General features: G+C 42.9%; 1 protein-coding gene and 1 long non-coding RNA gene across 2 annotated transcripts in view; both read left to right on the top strand.

The window, feature by feature from the left end:
* Positions 1 to 14,715, top strand: part of ap2a1 (adaptor related protein complex 2 subunit alpha 1) — a 43,326-nt gene extending 28,611 nt beyond the window's left edge. Inside the window, 11 exon segments of the mRNA XM_034202273.1 lie at positions 23 to 177; positions 1,384 to 1,408; positions 1,410 to 1,447; positions 2,606 to 2,668; positions 3,171 to 3,253; positions 4,305 to 4,394; positions 4,869 to 4,992; positions 8,223 to 8,339; positions 8,427 to 8,496; positions 8,606 to 8,740; positions 12,968 to 14,715. Of these exon segments, the coding sequence (XP_034058164.1) occupies positions 23 to 177; positions 1,384 to 1,408; positions 1,410 to 1,447; positions 2,606 to 2,668; positions 3,171 to 3,253; positions 4,305 to 4,394; positions 4,869 to 4,992; positions 8,223 to 8,339; positions 8,427 to 8,496; positions 8,606 to 8,740; positions 12,968 to 13,045 (978 nt within the window). The 3' untranslated portion in view covers positions 13,046 to 14,715.
* Positions 14,716 to 19,365: 4,650 nt separating this feature from the next.
* On the top strand, positions 19,366 to 22,088 carry LOC117537132. The gene is made up of 3 exons (XR_004567678.1): positions 19,366 to 19,925; positions 20,039 to 20,130; positions 21,434 to 22,088. It is a non-coding gene; the product is annotated as an uncharacterized LOC117537132 (long non-coding RNA).
* Positions 22,089 to 22,912: the final 824 nt, after the last annotated feature.

Here is a 22,912-nt window from a genome sequence, read left to right as displayed (position 1 = left end):
GCAAGTTTCCTTTGTGTTACAGTCCACCCCGTCACCATCAGCAGACCTCCTTGGGATTCGTTCGGCTGCCCCTGTTGGTGCTGCTCCAGCCAGTGCTGGCAGTCTATTGGTGGATGTGTTCTCTGAGGCAGGGCCTGCTGCACCTTCTGCTGCTGTGAACGATGACGGCTTCCTAAGGTGAAAGCTCTTTTTCTTCATATGTACATTGAGAATTAGCCAAAGTCCAGGATGAATATCTAGCCAGCTACTTATCAGTTTTCTAGTTGACATCATATTTGATAAACCAGCTGTTACTTAAATGCATGTTTGACACACAGAATGTTCAGAAAGTGTCTCTCATACTGGACTAGGCTGAATAGGTCTTTGACCCGAATGGTTGTTTTTTTGTTAAGTGAAATAGTCGTTAATGTTTGTGGTGTAGTCTGCACTGTAAGGCTAAAATGTTACATGTGTCTGTGCTGATTGCTGCACTGATGGCTCTTTCTTTCTTTGCTCTATCTTTGTCTAATATGGACCTGTCAACCTATAGACATTCATACTCAGATACTGATAATGCTCTGCTTTTTTAAAGTGGTCAGGTTTTGTATAATAAGTAGCCCACATGTAATATAAGCAAGAATAAGGATTTACTGTCACTGGTGTCTTGGCCTAGAGACAAATATCTCTTCTATTTTCACCACGAAAAACTAAGAGAAGCCGCCCCCTACTCTGAATTTACATTTACTTAAAAGTTTTGAATCCAATTTATCGTTCTTAGAGTGTAAAAGACAAAAATGTGTTGTAACCCTAGTTAGGAGATAACAGATCTGTGTGCTGAATCATCACGGGGGGGGGAACACGCAGGAGGCTGTCAGTCTCTAAGCAGTCTACAGGGGTTACAGAGAGCAGGAAGTAGACTTTTTTTTCAGGGTTGGCAGGTCTGCTATACTTGTCTTTTCTTATTATCTTGCTATGTATGTGACTGTCTTTCGTCTTTTTCTCTCCTTCCCCTCTCTCCTTATCCCTCTCTCTCTCTCTCTCTCTCTGTGTGTGTGTGTGTGTGTGTGTGTGTGTGTGTGTGTGTTGTGTGTGTGTGTGTGTGTGTGTGTGGTGTGTGTGTGTGTGTGTGTGTGTGTGTGTGTGTGTGTGTGCTGTGTGTGTAGTGCTGTGTGTGTGTGGTGTGTGGTTGTGGTGTGTGTGTGTGTGTGTGCTGTGTGTGTGGTTGTGGGGTGTGGTGTGTGTGTGTGTGTGTGTGTGTGTGTGTGTGTGTGTGTGTGTGTGTGTGTGTGTGTGTGTGTAATTGTGTGTGGTGTTAGTGTGTGTGTGTGTGTGTGTTGTGTGTGGTGTGTGTGTGTGTGTTGTGTGTGTGTGTGTGTCCTCCTCACCGTGATGGCCCTTTGACAGAGATCTGGAACAGCCCACCGCGACCCTGTGACTCCCTATTGGTGGAGGGTTCTGGTGACTCGGAGTAAGGGCCCAGTAGTAAACTACAGAACTAGCTAGTGTCAAAGAAATACAAGTATAGTAGTATACACATTTGTTTTCTAGGACAGACTTTTTATCTTCAAATGAACATTATTTGATCAGATCCACTACCCTGAATGTTTAGGTTTATCTAGATTACATGTACATAATGCTTGAACGTTTTAAACCTTATCAAAGGAATCATATACCATAGTTAGCCACGAGGAGCTCATCTACGGGGAGAAGAAAACAGTGTCCAACATTTTCCCAATGTAGGTGAAAATAGACCCCTGTTGTTTCTGGCAAGAACATTTACCATATACACTTAATGTACATGTTATGAAAGCAGTCAATGGGAGCTGACAATTAGACATCATCATTAGATGTATAGTGTTCCACCTGTAGACCACTGAGACTGGCTTTCTGTCAAACTAATGTTGCAAAGTAGTCAGAACTACTAACATTAACAAAAGCATCAATAACATCTTCTAAAAGCTATTCTGATGCTTCTTTAATTGAGCCGCTGAGTGTAACTGACATTGTAAGTTATGTGAACACATTTGTGTGAGCAGTAAAAACGACAGAATGAATGTAGTTGGGCTCTGTACTCAAGAAAAGACCATATCATATAACTGGTGTGTGAGGAGAGAGTTGGCTTTCAGTGGTTAGTCATTGCTACATGTAAACACTTTGAACTGTGGCCAATTATGTAGGTCGTCAAATCTGTGTGCAGTGGAGTCGGCAAAATGTGTTTCTGTTCTGAATACATGAACTCTCAAATCAGCTGAAAGTCTGCACTTCAATCTCAAAGGCATTTGTTCCATTTCTGATTCAAGGTGCTTGAGTACAGCATCAACATACAGACATTTTAAAACAGTAGATACCATTCAATGTGTAATGATATTATTTGATACAAACTGCTTTTACTAACCACCGCTGCATTTTATTCTTTTTTTTTTCTTCCTCGTGTTTCTCTGAACCAATCTTTATCTCACTGTGTGCCGCACCCTGTGGTGAATGGATGCTTTTTCACTCCTCATTTCTACTCTATCCATTGACTCCTCCCTGGCTGTGTGTCCTGTCTGTATCCTCCTCCTCCTCCTCCTCCTCCTCCTCCTCCTCCTCCTCCTCCTCCTCCTCCTCCTCTGTCCTGTGCTCTCAGCTCTGCTCCTCCCTCTGAGGATCCTGCTCCTCCTCTGCCTGAGGCAGACGAACTTCTTAACAAGTAAGCTCTTTCTCTCTCTGTACTTTGTCATGTGTTTGCCTAGCTGAAACCATACTGGATTTCTGTAGGGTTTGCCATAGCAAGAGAGAGATAAGCACTTACATTTAACAAGGACTACACCTATAACATCCACTTGACAGAGCTGTTATAACTTGAGGGATAATCCAATTCTGATGTTTTAAGGAGTCTCTGCAAAATCCACTCCTTTTCCCCATGCAAGTTGGTCAGCTGTTTCGGCTGACCGACTGTTTTTCAGGAAAATAATAATTGTGCAGTTGGACTGGAGCTACTAACTGTGTAAGCTTTATTTAATGATAATGCTGTTGGAAGCACTTCTGAATACAGCAAGCCACTTTATATAAGTCATTCTGACACCACTCACACTGACCAGAACAAACCCTTCTTAGGGTCGATATAATGGGTTGCTTTGGATATGATAGAAGTGCAATTTTCAAAGCAAATGTTAGTGTTGACTAACCCTTGAAACGCCTTCATCCAACAGGTTTGTGTGCAAGAACAATGGGGTTCTGTTTGAGAATCAGCTTCTACAGATTGGCATAAAGTCAGAGTATCGTCAAAATCTGGGTGAGTGTTCTTCACAGAGAGAGGAGCATCCTGCCAGGATGCAGCGACACTCTGACATGGGTTGTTGTGATTGGCGGGGCCTGGCAGATGGTGGATGTTGTTCTGTTGCCTAGGTTACTGATATTTAGGGCTGGACAATATACCGACTTCTTTTATATATCAATAGTTTTTCAAACGGGATATAGGATGAGAACATATGACTGAAATCAATATAGTTTGATGTTCCTCTCGTAAAGCCATGTCGGCGTTTGCATCTCTCCACCCTCACATTCTCCACGGAACCCACTCATGCCCCATGAAGTCTGTCACTGAGTCTCTGAGCGATGAACCTACATCATTGATCTTTGCTCTATCGTAGAAAACTATCCTATTATTATAACACTATTTAACAACTATTTAACAATATGAAAACAACTTGGCTAATAAACCCAACACATCCCAACCATTGACCCAGCCTAAACTAGTCTTGTTTGCTTGTGACATGTAGATTTGACTTACTAACATATTGCCCATTTCCTAGAAAATACAGATATTTATACTGTTTATATATACTGTGTCATAGGGCTGCTTGATTATGGCAAAATCATAATCTCGATTATTTGGGTCAATAATTGATATCACGATTATTAAAAAAAACGATTATCCATTTACTTTGAAAACATCCATTTATTGAAAATAAAAATGTGAACAGTATATTTTTAACAGTTGATTATCCTGAACTTTAAGTATAATTCAACTGAAAAACCAATACAAAATAAAATAATCGTTTTATTTCGATTATGTTGTTTTCATAATCGTTGCAAGCCAAAATCGTAATTGCGATTCAAATACGATTAATTGAGCAGCCCTATACTGTGTCATGCCTTTCAACCTCAAAATACATGATTTGTGTTCCTTATCGCCCAGCCCTACCGGGTTTAAAGAGCTGTGTAGTGTGGGTTTATAACTTCATCTGTATCAGATAGATCATTTTGCCTAGTGGGCCCGGCCTAAGTTCAAAGTGACGGCTAGGCACTGCAGAATAACCGTGTAACAACACTGTGTCTCTCAGGGAGAATGTACTTATTCTACGGTAACAAGACTTCAGTGCAGTTTGCCAGCTTCACCACCACCGTCAGCTATCCTGGGGAGCTGCAATCTCATATCCTTTTTGTGCAATCATGTTCTTGTATGTTCAGAAACCAATACACTTCAGACAACTGGGACACAGCATGCTACTCTACCAGTCCTATATTCGCTCATTAGAAACAAATCAGTATCCGCTGATAAATTACAAATGAGTTTGGCTCATTTTCTCTAACGTGCACTTAAGAGCACTAAAACATGTGAGAAGGCCATCAGCCTCGTTCAACAGAGGGACTAACCTACAGCCTGGGGTCTGTCTCTGGAGCCCTCTCATCATGCCCAGCTGCCAGCCCACTCTACACTACAGCCCCGCTTTCATGTGCGTTCCCATGGATGAATCAGTGTGCGTTTGTTTTGTCAGGCGATATGTGCACTTCTATTGAAAATCTAGAGTAATCCACAGTCCTGAGAAAGTGTGAGTGGTGTAGACAGTTTTAAGGTGTGTGGAAGTCCGTATGTGATGTCTTGATGAGCCTTGACAACCAGCCACAGCTCAACGTTCAGACCAAACCAGTAGAACCACTGGTAGAGGGGGGGGCCCAGATCCAACAGGTCCTCAACATAGAGTGTCTGACAGACTTCTCTGACGCTCCGCTGCTCAACATCAAGTTCAGGTGAGCTCCGGCAACCAAGTACACTACAGATTAAATGAGGATGACTTTGATGAATTGACTTTTAAAATCAGCAGTTTCCCTTACTCTATGGATTCTCAAATAGGCTGTGTATCATTAGAAATGGGTGTTAGTGCCCAGTGAGGGTACTAGACTAGAGCTTTTATTTAGGTTTTACACAACGTCCCAACTTCATTGGAATTGGGGTTTGTAAATACAACTTGTATTGATCAAACCATGTCAGTAAATTCATGTAATAAGTCATTCTTTGACTTATTTTCATTCATACTCGTGCCAGTATGATTTCAAAATACACATGAGTATTTATTTACATTCTTGTGGGTCTTAAATTGAAACATACAAGAACCCTGGAGGAGAGGAAAGTTAGACCCAATTAGTGTGCCAAAAACAAGTTGTAACTGATGTGTAGGTATCACTGGAGCATGGGGGGAAACAATGTATGCGCTATAGACAAGAGAATCTAGCCTGTCCACATCGAGCTGAAGACAAAAGGACAGAATGTGTGGTGTGAATGTGTAATGTTCAAAAGCATTTTGACTTTGTATTAATGTTTCCATTTGTCAGTTCTAATTTAATTATCTGAATAATGAATGAATGAAAACTTTATTACAGACTCAGGGTCCAGATAAATAGAACATAATAATATACATTTCCCAGTATTGGATAGTGTATCATCCCAATATAAGTCTCTCATCTCTTACCCAAACATACAGTTGTGTTCAAAAGTTTACATACACTTGTAAAGAACATGTATTTCATGGCAGTCTTGAGTTTTCAATCATTTCTACAACTCTTATTTTTCTGTGATTGAGTGATTGGAGCACATACTTCTTTGTCACAAAACAAACATCATGAATTTTGGTTCTTTTATGAATTTATTATGAGTCTTCTGAAAAAGTGATCAAATATATACATACAGCATTGCTAATATTTGGTAACATGTCCCTTGGCCATTTTCACCTCAATTAGGCGCTTTTGGTTTCCATCCACAAGCTTCTGGAAAGCTTCTGGTTAAGCTTTGACCACTCCTCTTGACAGAATCGGTGCATTTCAGCTACATTTGTTGGCTTTCTGACAGGGACTTGTTTCTTCAGCACTGTCCACATGTTCTCAGTGGGGTTAAAGTCAGGACTTTGGGAAGCCATTCTAAAACCTTAATTCTAGCCTGATTTAGCCATTTCTTTACCGCTTTATATGTGTGTCTGTGGTCATTTTCCTGTTGGAACACCAAACTGTGCCCAAGACCCAACTTTCTGGCTGATGATTTTAGGTTCTCCTGACCAATTTGGAGGTAATCCTCCTCCTTCATTATTCCATTTACTTTCTGTAAAGCACCAGTTCCATTGGCAGCACAACAGGCTCAGCGCATAATAGTACCACAACCATGCTTTAAAGGGGACCTATCATGCAAAATGCACCTTTTGTACGTCTTTTATACATGAATATGTGTCCCCGGTGTTCCAGGGAACTCACCAAGTGTCAGAAAACACAACCCTCTATTTTCCTCCATACCCAAATCTCTAAAAACAGGGCTGCAACGGATCTGATACAGACTGATCCAGATTTGAATTATTTTCTACGTCACAGAAGTGGTGCTCCGCCTATATGGCCAACTCTCCACCTATCAGGGGAATGAGAGGTTGGGCCACCGCCGGCCATTGCTGCTTGAAAGCGCTGGAGACGCTGTAGTACATATGCCAGGCCTGTAAGTGGCGCTGTAGTCTGCCACAAAAGCAGCGAAGAAGACTTCCCTTGCATGGTTGCCATGGTTGCCCTTCTGTTTATTCTCCGCTGTGGCTCTTTTTCTCCCTCCCCGAGGCAAGCGTTTGCTCCTGCTGCTGTAATTCAATGCAATCCCTCCCCGTCGAGGCAAGCGCTGTAATTATCTCCGGTTAGTCCACCAGCAGATGACAAACACCCACCTCTCCGCCTCTTCCAAGGACTGTTCGGCAGAGTTTCAGTTGGATTTTTTTTCGCCGGTCAACATGTCCGTTAAAGTTTAAATCTTCCGGACAAAATTAGAAAAGTGCCGGTCAAAGGTCTTCTTTGTTATTTATTGAGCTTTAAAACAAATGAATAATGACTCTATATAATCATATAAGAATAAAACACAGAGGACGGAGCCTCTCTTTTCCTCCCCCTCTTCTGACAGCCCAGCAGCTGATCTCAGAGCACGCTCCCCTCTCCTGCAGTATAAAAACTATATTTATATACTTTATATAGAATAGGTATGGCCCTACAATATATTGTTCAAATATAGTATGATAGGTCACCTTTAAGGTAGGCATGGTGTTTTTGGGGTTAAAGGTCTCACCTTCTCTCCTCCAAACATATTTCTGGTCATTTGTGTTTCATCTGACCACAGAACTTTACTCCAGAAGGCCTTTTCTTTGTCCATGTGATCAGCAGCAAACTTCAGTGGATCTTTAATGTGCCGCTTGTGGAGCGAGGGCTTCCTTCCTGCACGGCAGCCTCTCAACCCATGTCGGTGTAAAACAAGTTGGACGGTGGACACTGACACCTGCGTTCCAGCAGCTCCTAATTCATTGCAGACCTGCTTTTTGGTGGTTCCCCGTTGACTCTTGACCATCCTGACCAATTTTCTCTCAGTAGCAGGTGATAGCTTGCGTTTTATTCCTGATCAGGGCAGTGTCGCAACTGTGCCCTGTACTTTATATCTACAAACAATTGCTTGCTTAGTTAGCTGCTTTGACATGGCTACAAGTGACTTTCCTGACTTGTTCAAATGAATGATCTTTTTCAGATCTGTGCTGAGCTCCTTTGACTTTCCCATTGTAGCTTTTGTGGCTGAGTCTAATGTTTGTATCAGATGAGCCCTATTTAAATGGGTTACCAGCTATAGTGACTTATAATCACTCACAAGAGGTTAAGAGGCCACGTAACAAAGCAACATTGATTGACACAACTTTTGACATCACCAAAATGTATAATTCATCTTGCTGTATGTATATTTTTCACCCAGCAAATATGATCACATTTTCAGAAGACTCATAATAAATGAATAAAAGAAACAAACTTCATGATTTATTTATTTTGTGACAAAGAAGTATGTGCTCCAATCACTGGAGTTGTAGAGGACATACATGTTCTTTACAAATGTATGTACACTTTTGAACTCAACTTTAGCTATCTTTCTGCCTACATATTTATACTTAGTCTAAAAATGATGTGTGTGTGTGTGTGTGTGTCAGATATGGGGGAGCGCTGCAGAACCTGACCCTAAAGCTGCCTGTCACCATCAACAAGTTCTTCCAGCCCACCGAGATGACTTCACACGACTTCTTCCAGCGCTGGAAACAGCTCAGCCAGTAAGTGTGTATGTGTTTTTGTGTGTATGTGTTTTTGTGTGTATGTGAGTTAGGGATTTCATAATGTCCTGTGTGAACTTTCTTCAGACCACAACAAGAAGCACAGAAGATATTCAAGGCTAACCACGGCATGGACACAGAAGTTCTTAAGGCAAAGGTACGTGTTCTTTACACCGCTAACTATCTCATTGTAGATCTGTATTATTCTAACCCTCTGATGGTGCCCTTCTTTCCTGCTCATTCATATGCTGCTATGTTGCGGGTAGCTCCTGGGACTGGGATCGGCCCTGCTGGATGACGTGGATCCCAACCCTGAGAATTATGTGTGTGCTGGAGTGATCCAGACCAAGGGCCAGCAGGTGGGCTGTCTGCTGAGGCTGGAGCCCAACAGCCAGGCACAGGTACAGTACAACGCTTTGCTCCTGTTTTCCTATAGTCCAGATGATACACGCATATCAGAGCCTCGTTTGCAGCAAATGGTTTTTTGGCAACAACTGAAAGATTTTTTAAATCCTCGTGGATCCATATTTATTATATACATTCACATCATTTAAACATTTGGCTTGTCAAATCAAATCAAGTTTTATTTATATAGCACATTTCTAAACGATTTTTGGTGGAGCCAAAGTGCTGTACATATAATAAAAATAGCCTACAGTAGAGACACTTTACAGCAAATACAACAGCACAGATTGTTCAGAATATCAGTATGAGAAAAACGACACCCTCTATCCTTAGACCCTCTGTCCTTAGACCCTCACATCGTACAAGGAAACACTTCCAGAGAAAACCCACAGTTTAAGGGAGAAAAATGCAATAGAGTCTGGCTGCAGACCGCAGCAAGGAGGCGGATCGTATAGGGGCGGATCGTATAGGGGCGTTTCCTAAAGGGTTATGAACCCCGCCCCCACGTCTTTCTTAAAGGTATAGGACGCTCTCTGTTTCTCATTTATTTTAATGCTTTGAATGAATCATAAACGAACTTTGAAAAATAATAATTATAATTAATTTGCATAAAGAATGAAGAGTATACAACCCACAGAGAAGACACATTCATAAATTGTAGGCATATCATTTTCACTGTTTGTGCAGTGGTAGTAATTATTATTCAAATCAATCAACTACGTTTTATGGAAGATATTGCTGTATATCATTTAACAACATGAGTAGAGGTTTCTGTACACCTAAAATACTGAAGTTTAAGTTACTGTCCTGATGTGTATCATTCATTTGTTCATGTTGTGTCTGGTGGTAAGATTAATTAAAAAATAAAAAATATATATATAGTACATACAAAGAGGAAAGTCTTTATTAAACAAACATGTTATTCTTGGAAGGTGCCTCCAGCATCATAGAAACAGTCAATGCTGCAGAATCCTGCCAGCTCATCTTTTCTGATGATGCCATAACTAATGTTACATAATTATAGAAGACACATCTGAAGTGTTATTTTTACATATTGATTAGCAGCCGACATTTACTGAAAGGATGCGTCCGTCTCTCGTCTGGTTCATTACAACTAGTAGTTACACACTGTTACAGTTACAACCTTAATCAGTACCGCACATCTTATTACTCAATTCAACCAACCAAGCTAGCCATGTTGTCTATCCGAATCCATACCATATTATTTGATTAAGTTACAGTATGTAGGGCAGGCCTACTTATATTTCCAAGATAATACAAGAGTACACAACAGTACACTAGCATCATGCTAAGTGCTGGTTAGCATCACAGCATATACGCTAACCTTAGGTCAATTAGATGATCAGCTTTGGTAACACAAATCAGTATTGTTACCGAGCCTGATAATCTATTGACCTATCTAAGCTTAACGTTATTACAACAGTAGAGTAGGCCTGGTTGCAAACGGGACTATAGGCCAACGTTTTTATAGCATCATGCTAAGTTAGCATTTAATACCACAAACATTTTTACCACATACAACTATTATTTACTTTATTAACGCTTAACGAGGTTGGACAGTCGATGTTGTACTTTGATAACGAGACAATTGTGTGTTAAGAAAAATGACATTACAATAAATATAAACATGCATCTCTGGAAAATACTATTACCGCTGTTTCAACTTGTTGTTCGGCCATCGTGAAAGAACGAATGACTTATTCTGCGAGGATTTATAAAAGCAGCTGGAATCCCTTAAATTGCATTACTGCCACCTACAGTATGTATTTCTGCTGAGTGTCATTCTATTGGATAAAAAAAGTTAGGAAACGCCCCTATACGATCCGCCCCTATACGATCCGCCCCTATACGATCCGCCTCCTTGCTGCGGTCTGCAGCCAGACCCATCTCGAAAAATGGGAGAAACCTCAGGGAGAGCAACAGAGGAGGGATCCCTCTCCCAGGACGGACAGACGTGCAATAGATGCCGTGTGTAAATCGAAGAGATAATACATTTTACAGCATATAGACCGAATGTTAGGAAATGCATGTGTCTGTAATAAGAAGATGAATCCACGAGGATGTCAGCTACAATCCTGTGGAAGCCATCAGGGAAGTAGTATGACGAGACCCAAGGTCTATGATGTCACTGTATTAGTTACGTATTAAAACATACATGTATATACACGACATGTACTGCACTGTCCGTCCTGGGAGAGGGACCCTCCTCTGTGGCTCTCCTTGAGGAGGGACCCTCCGCTGTGGCTCTCTTTGAGGAGGGACCCTCCTCTGTGGCTCTCCTTGAGGAGGGACCCTCCGCTGTGGCTCTCTTGAGGAGGGACCCTCCTCTGTGGCTCTCCTTGAGGAGGGACCCTCCGCTGTGGCTCTCCTTGAGGAGGGACCCTCCGCTGTGGCTCTCTTTGAGGAGGGACCCTCCTCTGTGGCTCTCCTTGAGGAGGGACCCTCCTCTGTGGCTCTCCTTGAGGAGGGACCCTCCGCTGTGGCTCTCCTTGAGGAGGGACCCTCCTCTGTGGCTCTCCTTGAGGAGGGACCCTCCGCTGTGGCTCTCCTTGAGGAGGGACTCTCCGCTGTGGCTCTCCTTGAGGAGGGACCCTCCTCTGTGGCTCTCCTTGAGGAGGGACCCTCCGCTGTGGCTCTCCTTGAGGAGGGACCCTCCTCTGTGGCTCTCCTTGAGGTTTCCACCTTTTATTCCCTAGTTTACTGTGGGCTCTCTTTGGGAGTTTTTCCTTGTTTCTGCGAGGGTCTAAGGAGAGAGGGGGTCTTATTCTGTACAGTCTGTAAAGTCCCCTAAGACAAATGTGTCATTTGTGATATGGGGCTATATAAATAGATTTGGGTTGTCCATAGATAAAGGTATTTAATAGCATTATGTCCATAGTTAACTCACTCACACATGAGAGTTAACTAAGGGATATTTTTGAAGTTTAAATAGTCTTATCAACATTGGACAAATAGGATTGCTTTATACCGATTGTATATTCCTTATTATTTCAACAAAACAAAGACACATTTAGGTTAATTTATTAAAACATTCATCAGCTGTACGCCTGGCCAGCAAGTGGTGTTAAAGAGTCAACGTACTCCGTGGACAGTAAACAAAGTGGTGTTGTGGAGAACCGTCTGGCGGGGCTTTTGGAGCTGAACTGTTCTTTTGAGGCTTGTTTCTGCTCGCCATCAAGCCCCCAGGAAGTGCGCCGGCCATTGAAACAAATGTTGGTAGTGGCTAAACATCGGTACTACACTTACATTGTATTCCGTGACGTCATTTGGGCTCAAAAATACTTTTTCCCTGTGACGTACATTGGGAGTCTGTAAATCAGCTTGTCATTTTTTTCAGCTAAAAACACTACACGGTACGAACCCTTTTATAGCCCTTATTTATATCCTCAGTGTCTAAAAGTTGTAAAACACGCTAAAAGCTGAATACCGAGTTATTTTCCCCCTCCATTCATCTGACTGAGTAGAGAGCGGGATGTCAGAGGGAGGTGCTCACGCTCTTTGGGCCCAGAACTGTGTACTCACTGAGCAACTTTGATGAATCCGCTGAATCCAGTGCTCTTCAAACATCTATGCTTGCCATCCAACCGTTACTCACCACCATTTCCTGAAAAAAACAAGTGGCATTAAAATGAAGTTGCGTTAACGTGTTGTTATCGCTTTGCCAGCCCTGACTCAAATATATGATTCTGCTTTATGTCCTATCTAATGTGTGGTCAATTTCCAATCCCCTTACTTATAGTTCATTAGATTTGACCAGAAACACTGAGCTGGTTCAGTGCTACTTTTATACATACTCGCATTCCAAATTCTACCAAAGTAGACCATTAAGTGCCTCTTCACAAACCTCACAAATGTCTGCTAAACCAGGACCAGTCTCCGTTTGTCATTTTCCTGATTGCTTTGGTATTGTTTTCAAAATGTTGGATCTCTATCCAAGAATACCAGCCAATCTGTTAGTCACCACCGAGCAGTGTCCTTCCCTGTTTGAATATATACTTTTTAAATGTACATTATCTTTAGTTTACATTCGTTTATATAGATTTTAGTTTTGATTAGCAGGGACCATGCATAGTTGAAAACTAAAACACCTATTGGGCTTTCAGAGAGGGCATCACCACTCTAATGTTCAGACCCCGTTCATATGTTTGGGCTGCATTTAAAAATGTCTCTGTTAAAAATCTTTTTTCTGTGTGTGTGTGCAGATGTACCGTCTGACTCTGCGCTGCAGTAAGGACTCCGTCTCCAAGCGTCTGTGCGAGCTGCTGGCTGAACAGTTCTAGAGTCCGGACCCCCCCCATCACCAGTCCTCCCACCATCCCCTACCAGCGACCTCTCCTCCCCCCAACAAATAATCTTTGAGTACATAAAGGTGTAACCTACATAAGGGAAAAAGCAGCCACTGACAGCAGCAGCGGCAATATTATTGTTATTTTATTGTCCCAGATTCTGATTCCAGTCCATCTTCTACTTGTTTATTAACATGATGCTACATCTCTGTGTGTGTGTGTGTGTGCACACGTGTGTGTGCGCGTGTCGATGGTGTGTGTGAGAGAGAAAGAGTCCAAATTTGATCTGTTAGAGCATTCCTTGAAGATAAATGGGTGAGGCTGTTTATTACACACACACTCATATCCTCTCACACACTAGTATAAGGCCTCCACGTTTCCTTGTGGTTCTGGTGGAAACACTAATGAAGTGAGACCTGAGGGTCCAGAACTCTGCCGCTGCCCACTCATTTCCGTCAAGCATTCCCAGTGAAAATGCACTTAATGCGCTGACCCCCCCCCCCCCCCCCCGCCCCCGAATGATAATTCCTCTCCTGGCAGCCATGTGATGAGTTACCTGTCATTTCAAAGAGTCAGTACACTTGTTTATGTTTTTGATCTGTATGTAAATATGTGCCAGTGTATTACTTTATCGCTTTCTGAAACATTCCCATGTTGCTTGTGTAAAATGCCTGTGATGAACCCCTAGAGTGAGAGGAGGCACAGAGTGACTGTAGACGGCGGCTGAGGGTCCGACCTGGCAGCGAGAAACAGTCGGTTAGACCCTGAGTTTCTCATCAGCTGTCTGTAGGAGGCTTAGCAAGTCGTCTCTTATACAACTGGAACATTCTTTCTGAGAACACTTGGGGGAAAATCAAATGTCACTTTTGTGCTGCTTGCCCAATTATGTATTGAAATGATTTGTTGTTCTATACAACATGCCATGCAGAGGTGATATATTTCTTTCATAGTAAGCAACTTAAAGCAGCATGCTTTAGAAAGAGAGAAGACTTCATTGACAAGGACTAACTGGTCAAATGTATGTGTGGTTAAGTTTCCCACCTCTGATTAAGCGCAGGAGGGTGTGACTTTATATCAGAGCTATCATGGCTTCAGAGGACCCTACAATACTGTCTATGTCGAACTCCTTGATTTGTCTTTATGAAGAAGTGCACACAGAGATCATTTACGTAAAGGATATAACAGTTTGTCATGAGGCAGTGATGAACATATGCTGCTAAACGCAAAAACCATTCTATGAGCCAGTTCCAGAGAAGTCTGTCTGATATACATACACAACATTTAAAGAAGAGATCAATACCAACACAGTATCCCACAGCTGGAACTCTTCCTTGGCTTCCTCTCACGCACAAGCACTGATTTTGTCGGGGAGGATATGATGTAAGCATCTACAGGGGACTCGGTATGTTTGTGTTTGTGTTGATTGAATGTGGCTGTAAGCAGGTATACATGGTTACATTACATTCTCTGGCTGCGTGGCAATCACAGGACATTGAACTTTGTAGTGGAAAATATAGTCATTCTGTGAGTGTGTGTGTATGCAGTGTTCACTAGCTAATGCAGCCTCGTGTATCAGTGTTAAGAACCTGTCCAATACCTGTGTTAGAATTAAGATTTACTCTGTAATGAAAAGATGTGAAAGTAAAACTATGCCATATATCCAATATGACGCCTCCTGTCTTCGTGTGGTATTCCAGTACAGCACATGCACGACGCGTATATGTTCAACCAATTAAATGGAAACGCCAAACAATACTTTAATTCTGGCACATTCTTTGAATTTTGCAGGAAAAAAGTCATGAGAAGTCCAACTTACGTGAAGGTAGATGTGTGCTGTAACCCCTTTGGCCTAGGCACTAATACAAACGGCAGTTATATGGACAATGCTAAACATACTGTATGCTCTCGTATTCACATTTCTAGCTTTGTGTAACATTACTATAATATCCCCATAATGGCTTTGTGTAACATTACTATAATATCCCCATAATGGCTTTGTGTAACATTACTATAATATCCCCATAATGGCTTTGTGTAACATTACTATAATATCCCCATAATGGCTTTGTGTAACATTACTATAATATCCCCATAATGGCTTTGTGTAACATTACTATAATATCCCCATAATGGCTTTTGTGTAACATTACTATAATATCCCCATAATGGCTTTGTGTAACATTACTATAATATCCCCATAATGGCTTTGTGTAACATTACTATAATATCCCCATAATGGCTTTGTGTAACATTACTATAATATCCCCATAATGGCTTTGTGTAACATTACTATAATATCCCCATAATGGCTTTGTCGAGACTGACAGTCATTCAAAAAGGTTGCTTTGCCTTTTTAGCTCAGCCTATGACTCAGTGGAACAACTATTCCTAAAAAAACTAAATCTTATAGAGGAATGTGCCAGAGATAGGCTCTGTCCAATGCTGCTGCATACAACACTTCATTATCAAACTAGGTTTTAACAAATTGGTAGACTGATTAGCTTTCAACAAAGGTTTTTGAACACTGCTTGCTTTGCCTGTGGGACAAGGTGCATCTTTTGACTCTTCTCCTGATCAAAATGGATCAATAGCCTAAAACGTATGCCTTAAGAATGAAAAGAGTATGTATGTTTAAAGAAAATCTAGAAAAGTATTAGCATCAAAATATAGTGAAAGTACTAAAAGTAGTGATTGTGCAGATTGGTCCATTTCAGAATAATATATATGATATGTTTTATAATGATTAATCATTAAAGTGTTCTCAAAGCTGGTAAAGGTGCAGCTAGTTTGAATGACTTTGTATACTGCAGGGTAGCTGGTGGATTTACTCCAGGTGGAACTAAAGTCTGATTCAACACTTGGTTAGATTTCACATCATTCATCCACATCTGTGAAGTAACTAAAGGGATTCAATACATGAAGTGGAGGAGAAGTACACCATGTACCTCAGAACTGTAGTGGAGTAGAAGTACACAGTAGCATAAAATGGAAATACCCAAGTAATGAACAAGTACCTCAAAATTGTACTTAAGTACAGTACTTGAATACACGTACTCAATAACTTAACAACACTGAACCTTATCCAATAAACTTAATAATACAAAAAATAAACCTTTATATTTATAATCTTGTAGTGTCTCGCTACAGGAACTCAATGAGACGTTATATGTCTTTGCCCCACGAATGTAGAACAGAACACAGGTTACTGTGGGCCGTAAACAAGGAACTTATTATACATCAATGTTCGTGACTCTCAAACACTCGGCTGAGGGTTTTAACAAAGAAATGAAATGTGTGAGAGGAAGCTTCTGCAATCACGGGGGTGATAACAGAGTGAGACAGAGAGTGGGGTGAGACAGAGGGTGAGACAGAGTGGGGTGAGACAGAGAGTGGGGTGAGACAGAGGGTGGGGTGAGACAGGGTGAGACAGAGGGTGGGGTGATAACAGAGAGTGAGACAGAGGGTGAGACAGAGAGTGGGGTGAGACAGAGGGTGGGGTGATAACAGAGAGTGAGACAGAGAGTGGGGTGAGACAGAGAATGGGGTGAGACAGAGAGTGGGGTGAGACAGAGGGTGGGGTGAGACAGGGTGAGACAGAGGGTGGGGTGATAACAGAGAGTGAGACAGAGGGTGAGACAGAGTGGGGTGAGACAGAGGGTGGGGTGATAACAGAGAGTGAGACAGAGGGTGAGACAGAGAGTGGGGTGAGACAGAGGGTGGGGTGATAACAGAGAGTGAGACAGAGAGTGGGGTGAGACAGAGAATGGGGTGAGACAGAGAGTGGGGTGAGACAGAGGGTGGGGTGAGACAGGGTGAGACAGAGGGTGGGGTGATAACAGAGAGTGAGACAGAGGGTGAGACAGAGAGTGGGGTGAGACAGAGGGTGGGGTGATAACAGAGAGTGAGACAGAGGGCGGGGTGAGACAGAGGGTGAGACAGAGAGTGAGACAGAGGGTGGGGTGAGACAGAGGGTGAGGCAGAGAGTGAGACAGAGGGTGAGGCAGAGAGTGAGACAGAGGGTGGGGTGAGGCAGAGGGTGAGACAGAGAGTGAGACAGAGGGTGGGGTGAGACAGAGGGTGAGGCAGAGAGTGAGACAGAGGGTGGGGTGAGACAGAGGGTGAGACAGAGGGTGAGGCAGAGGGTGAGACAGAGTGAGACAGAGAGTGAGACAGAGGGTGAGACAGAGAGTGGGGTGATACAGAGGGTGAGGCAGAGGGTGAGACAGAGAGTGAGACAGAGGGTGGGGTGAGACAGAGGGTGAGGCAGAGAGTGAGACAGAGGGTGGGGTGAGACAGAGGGTGAGGCAGAGGGTGAGACAGATAGTGAGACAGAGAGTGAGACAGAGGGTGAGACAGAGAGTGGGGTGATACAGAGGGTGAGACAGAGAGTGAGACAGAGGGTGGAGCAGAGACATCACAGAGAGAGAGAAAGACACTGCTGCACACTGAAACACATGAAGACTGTGGGCTATAACACACACACACACACACACACACACACACAATTGTTAAGGGGATCCGCATCCCCTTAACAATTGTGTGTTTTGAGCTGTACTGTACTGTACTGTACCCAGAGAAAGACTTTCGTCTTGTTTACATCAGGGTAACCATTTTAATTCATCATATCATATATGACATACAGATAGACAGTACTGTTACATCTAGACATTTATGACATACCAGATCTACAAATATACAGTACTGTTTGTGATAACAGAGAGTGAGACCGAGAGTGGGGTGAGACAGAGAGTGGGGTGAGACAGAGAGTGGGGTGAGACAGAGAGGTGTCTGGTGTTATGATCATGGTATTCACTGACCTTTGGGAAGAATTTTGACATGTACATGGGTACCATAGAGGTGTAGTGGATCTTGTAGACCAGGCCCATTGCAAGTAGCTGTACTCTGTCGTCTACTCTAAGCCATCCTAGGTTGTCAAAGTGGGCAGAGGTTAGGTGGGTTCTAGATGAAAGGTCAAGCAGTAGTCTGACCAGTTTATTTTGCGATGTTTGAAGTTTTATTTGTAGCGCCTTGGAGGTGCTATGGTACCATGACGTGCAAGCATAGTCATAGTACCCTTGAATGAGTGCTCCTGCCAGAGTTTTCAGGGTGTTTTTGTTTACCAGAGAGGAGATCCGGTATAGGAATCTAGTTCTTTGATTGACTTTTTTGATTACATTGGATGCCATTTTGTCACAGGAGAGGTTTGCCTCTAGTATGGAACCTAGGTATGTAATTTCATCTTTCCTTGTGACAATATTGTCACCCACTGCAACTGAGAAGCCGTCGGTCTTGCTGAGTTTGTTTTTTGAACCGAAGACAATGGACTCTGTTTTACCCAGGTGTAATGATAGTTTGTTATCGGCGAGCCAGGTGCAGATTCTGCCGAGTTCCGAGCTGAGGGTTTTTTCCACCTGCAACCTGTTCCTGCCAGAGACCAGCAGGGCTGAGTCGTCCGCGAACAGGAACAAGTTGCAGTCACAAGCTGATGACATGTCATTTGCATAAATTAGGAACAGTAACGGACCTAATATGCTTCCTTGTGGAACACCACAGCTCACTGGGAGGGAGGGGGGGGGGGGGGGGTGGAGTACCGTTTACCTCCACCTCTCCACTCAACATGCACTGATGAACATGACAAGAGATGTCATGACAGTGAAGACAGCTGCTGATACTTTTGTTGAGTGGGCAAATGCAAAACTGGAGGCAGAAGAGGACTGTGAGCTTGAGTTGGAAACAACACTTCCACTGAAGAGGAACAGGAAAAGGAAGATGATGGCTGGCGAAATGGCAAGTGATGAGAGATGGACAGATGCAAACAGGGCCTATGAAGTAGAGGTCCATAACCAGGTCCTGGATACTGTCACAGACAGTATCAAATGACGCTTCATGACCCACGGCACTCTGTATGCTGACTTGGCTGTCCATGATCCAAGAAACGTTCCCCAAGTGTGTTCAGCAGAAGCTCTGCCTGACTCTACATTTCAAGATCTAAGCAAATGCTTGCTTAGGTTTGACAGCAGGGCAACTGCTGCAAATGTGCAGTCTGAGTTGAAGTGTCTGGCAGCCCAGTGGCCACGGCTTAAAATGTCTGCACTTGAAGAGTACAGAGTAAGACTTTGCTCTGGTTGTGAGGAAGAAGAGACAGAGGTTTTAAACTAACAGTGCAACTCTTGTAAAGAATGCTCAAAATGTTGCTACCAACTTCTGAAACGCTACAACCTCTTCACAGATGGCTATCAGCTCCTTGGTTTAGGATACACGTTTCTTCTCACTCTGCCTGGGACACAGGTAGCTTGTGAGAGAAGTAAGTTTCTCTGTACTCAAGCACATCAAAAGCCGAATAAGGAGCACACAGTCACAAGAACACCTGGAAGCATTCATGCTTATGTCAACAGAAAAAGACATCCTCATGTCCCTCGACAATGACTTGGTCGTCGACAGAGTTGCAGAAAAAAGCAACCTACTAAAGAAACTGCTGATCCCCCAACATTAGGTTTACAAACCGCCTCAGACAATCTTGTTTATTTCTTTTAGGTCCCTTAAACTGCAGCCTAATAAACAGCTGATTTTTGTGTGTGTACTGTTTTATGATGTCCCATGTGTTAAGACATCTGAGGAGTGTCCTCCCTCTTCTCTTCTCTGATTTCTAATAACTAATAGTACTGTATTATTTTATCTGATCTCCCCCCCCCCCCCCGTTGACATGACATGTGGCTGGACTGGGTCAGATTCCAGGGCTGAATTTTAGTCCCAGTCCGCCCCTGGATGAGCTCATCGCTTGGAAGTCAGTTAGTGTGCGCAGAGTGAGGACAGAGGACAGTCTGCAGACGGAGAGCTGCTGTGGGATTCTACAGGAATATATCCAACACTTACAGTGAGTAATACATCGATATTTTGCGTGAGATAGAAAAAAACAGCACATGTTCACAATGTGATTATGTTCACAAAAGCCTGCAGGGTTGACATGCAGTGTTTTTTGTGCTCCAGATATGGGTTTGTCCCGGGAGAGGGACGCGGAGACCCCCCTGTCACTCATCCTGCCGCGGCTCTACCTGGGGGCGCAGAGGGACGTGGCGCAGGTGAGAGGACTGCCGGAACTCTGTTCACATGTCGCAAAATTATCCATCATCTCTGTAAAAACACTCGTTCAAATCCAGTGGTCAAATGTTTCTAGGTAGGGCTGTGCCACATGCAATCAATGTCAGCATACATCCCTGTATGACTTAATGCAAAAGAGTTTTCAGTGTTCATTTACCACTCTTACATTTGAATGCCTCCATAAACAATTTAAGCATTTGAGACTGAGGACTACACAAACTTAAAAACAATGGCATTAGCAATACCTTCAAATTCGAAGTTTTTAATTTATTTCAATTGTTTCTACTTTGTAGATTAAGACTGAAGACATCAAAACTATGAAAGAACACATATGGAATTATCTAGTTAACAAAAGAGTGTTAACAAATCCAGAATATGATTTGTATTTTAGATTCTTCAAAGTAGCCCCCTTTTGCCTTGATGACAGCTTTGCACACTCTTGGCTTCTCTCTGTGTTGAGCAGAGGTAGGGTAGTGCACAATGGAAAGCCCTATTTGACTACTGTTGTAATCCATATTATGACAAGAACCACTCAACTCAGTGAAGAGAAGCACCTGTGCTGGAGGAGCACCTAAAGACCGCCCACCGTTTTTAAAGGCACGTCAAAGACGTACACCACATTGATTTTAAGAATAAGAATAATTATTATTAGTTTGGTTCCAAATGCCGTATCTTTGTGAGACGCAGAGAAGGTGAGCAGATGGTTTCTGCATGTGTGGTCCCCCCGTGAAGCATGGAGGAGGAGGTGTGATGGTGTGGGGGGGCTTTGCTGGTGACACTGTTGGTGATTGATTCAAAATTCAAGGCACACTTAACCAGCATGGCTACCACAGCATTCTAGCCAGCAAAATATAACTCATATTCTTGATTTTTTAACACTTTTTTGTTTACTAGATAATTCCATATGTGTTTTATAGTTTTGATGTCTTCAGTATAAATGTACAATGTAGAAAAAATAAATAAAGACTTAGAATTTGAAGGTGTGTCCAAACTTTTGACTGGTACTGTATGATGTGTGTGTATATATATATATATATATATATGTAGGTATATATATATGTATATATATATTTTTTCAGTTCAAAGCCTTCCAAAATGTAACTGTGGGCTATGCTCTCCTCTGTGGCCATTCACATGTTGAGTTCTGAAGAGGATACGTTCCTTAACTGTTGCGCTCTTTATAATAATACTGATGTCTAACCACACCGTGGATCATTGTTGAATATCATGAGTGTGTGAGCCCTGCAGACCAGAGGCCCTAACCACTTCCTGTCTCTTTATCAGCTTTGTGAAAGAGCACCGGCCCTCCATTTCCCACAACTTCAACTCCCAGCAGCAGCCGGACCCTCATCTGCCCTCAGCAGAGGAGCAGGGGCCACACAGAGACTCAGCAGAGGAGCAGGGGCCACACAGAGACTCAGCAGAGGAGCAGGGGCCACACAGAGACAGACCCCCGCAGAGGCCCTCACACTCACAGCTGTCAGGGACACTTGGTTGCAGCCAGCAAGCAAAGTGCAGCTCCACACCTCAAACTTTCCACAGCAGTGAGCTGGGTACCACACGGCCCCCCAGGCACAGGGAGCAGCCCCCCCCACCCTTGAAGTGCAGCACATCAGAGATGAAGGAGCAGGGGCTGCTCAACAAGCTGCTGGGCTGGGGGGAGAGGATCCTGCTGGGGGGGCTGTTTGTCCCCCCCAGTTAAGATGGGACAGCCTGCGCTGCCGTACAGGTGCTGAGGGTGTTGTTTCTGTTTGTGGCAGCATGGTGTCATGAGAGAGAACTCCTGTCTCCTATTTATTTATTGCAGAACTGAAAATAAGGATTATACTATACTAATAATAAACACCTACACAATTGCATCGTGTTGGCAAAATGTGACTTTTATAAGATTCATTTATTTAAAAAGACTTGTTGCCCACTTGCGTGAGATGTGTTTACGGATGAGGATTAAACATGATATGTCCAACGTGTCTCATCTCCTTCTTATCAGTGCGGTTTAGAGCGGCACTTCCCAAGATAGGTATCTAGTTTGTAGGTATCATATTACTCATCACAATCATGACACCAGAAAATACTACCTCTGTTCTAAACCTTTACTTGCCTAAGAAGCCAGTGTTCTCTCTGAATCTCCCCTTCTTCCTCACATTCCACAGAACACCTGCGGGATGTGAGGAAAGGCAGGAGTGCAAAAGTAATGATGTGGTGAGGGTGTAGTCATGCAGACTTGTGCGCTGGTAAAATGGCCGTCAGAATTTGTATGTGGTGCAATCTATTGGCCTGCAAAAAGCTCTACAGTGGGCCCAATGCCAGCTGAAAGAAAGGTCCAGATATCAAGCAGGTACAATGCAGAACACCAGGGGCTGGCTGTGGGGGGGCAGTTTGATTGAGAATATAGTGTAATCACTAATGAATGATTTCAACTAACACTACAAAGGTTTTGGATGTGGAAACCCCTTCATTGTTTTCGCTGATATTGCGCATACACTACATGTTCCTAAAGGATAACGGACTGTACACAGAGATTGAAGCATAGCAGACCGGAGGGAAAGTGTATGGCAAGCAGTGAGGTTTTATTGTTCTATGGGGGACAAAGTTTAACAGTGCAGTGGAGATGTAAGTCTGTTTGTTTTTGACTTTCATTCTTGAGTATTATATTTTCTTTACGAATGAAAGTGATTAACCAAACCGGTTGTTCAAGAGGTTGTATTCCATCAGCTTAATGTTGCCATATCATTAATAAACTCATGCTATTATATTATTAGC

This window comes from Gymnodraco acuticeps, unplaced genomic scaffold (genome assembly GCF_902827175.1).
Source record: "Gymnodraco acuticeps unplaced genomic scaffold, fGymAcu1.1, whole genome shotgun sequence".
NCBI classification, from domain to species: Eukaryota; Metazoa; Chordata; class Actinopteri; order Perciformes; family Bathydraconidae; genus Gymnodraco; species Gymnodraco acuticeps.
This window is presented reverse-complemented; position numbering and strand designations above follow the sequence as displayed.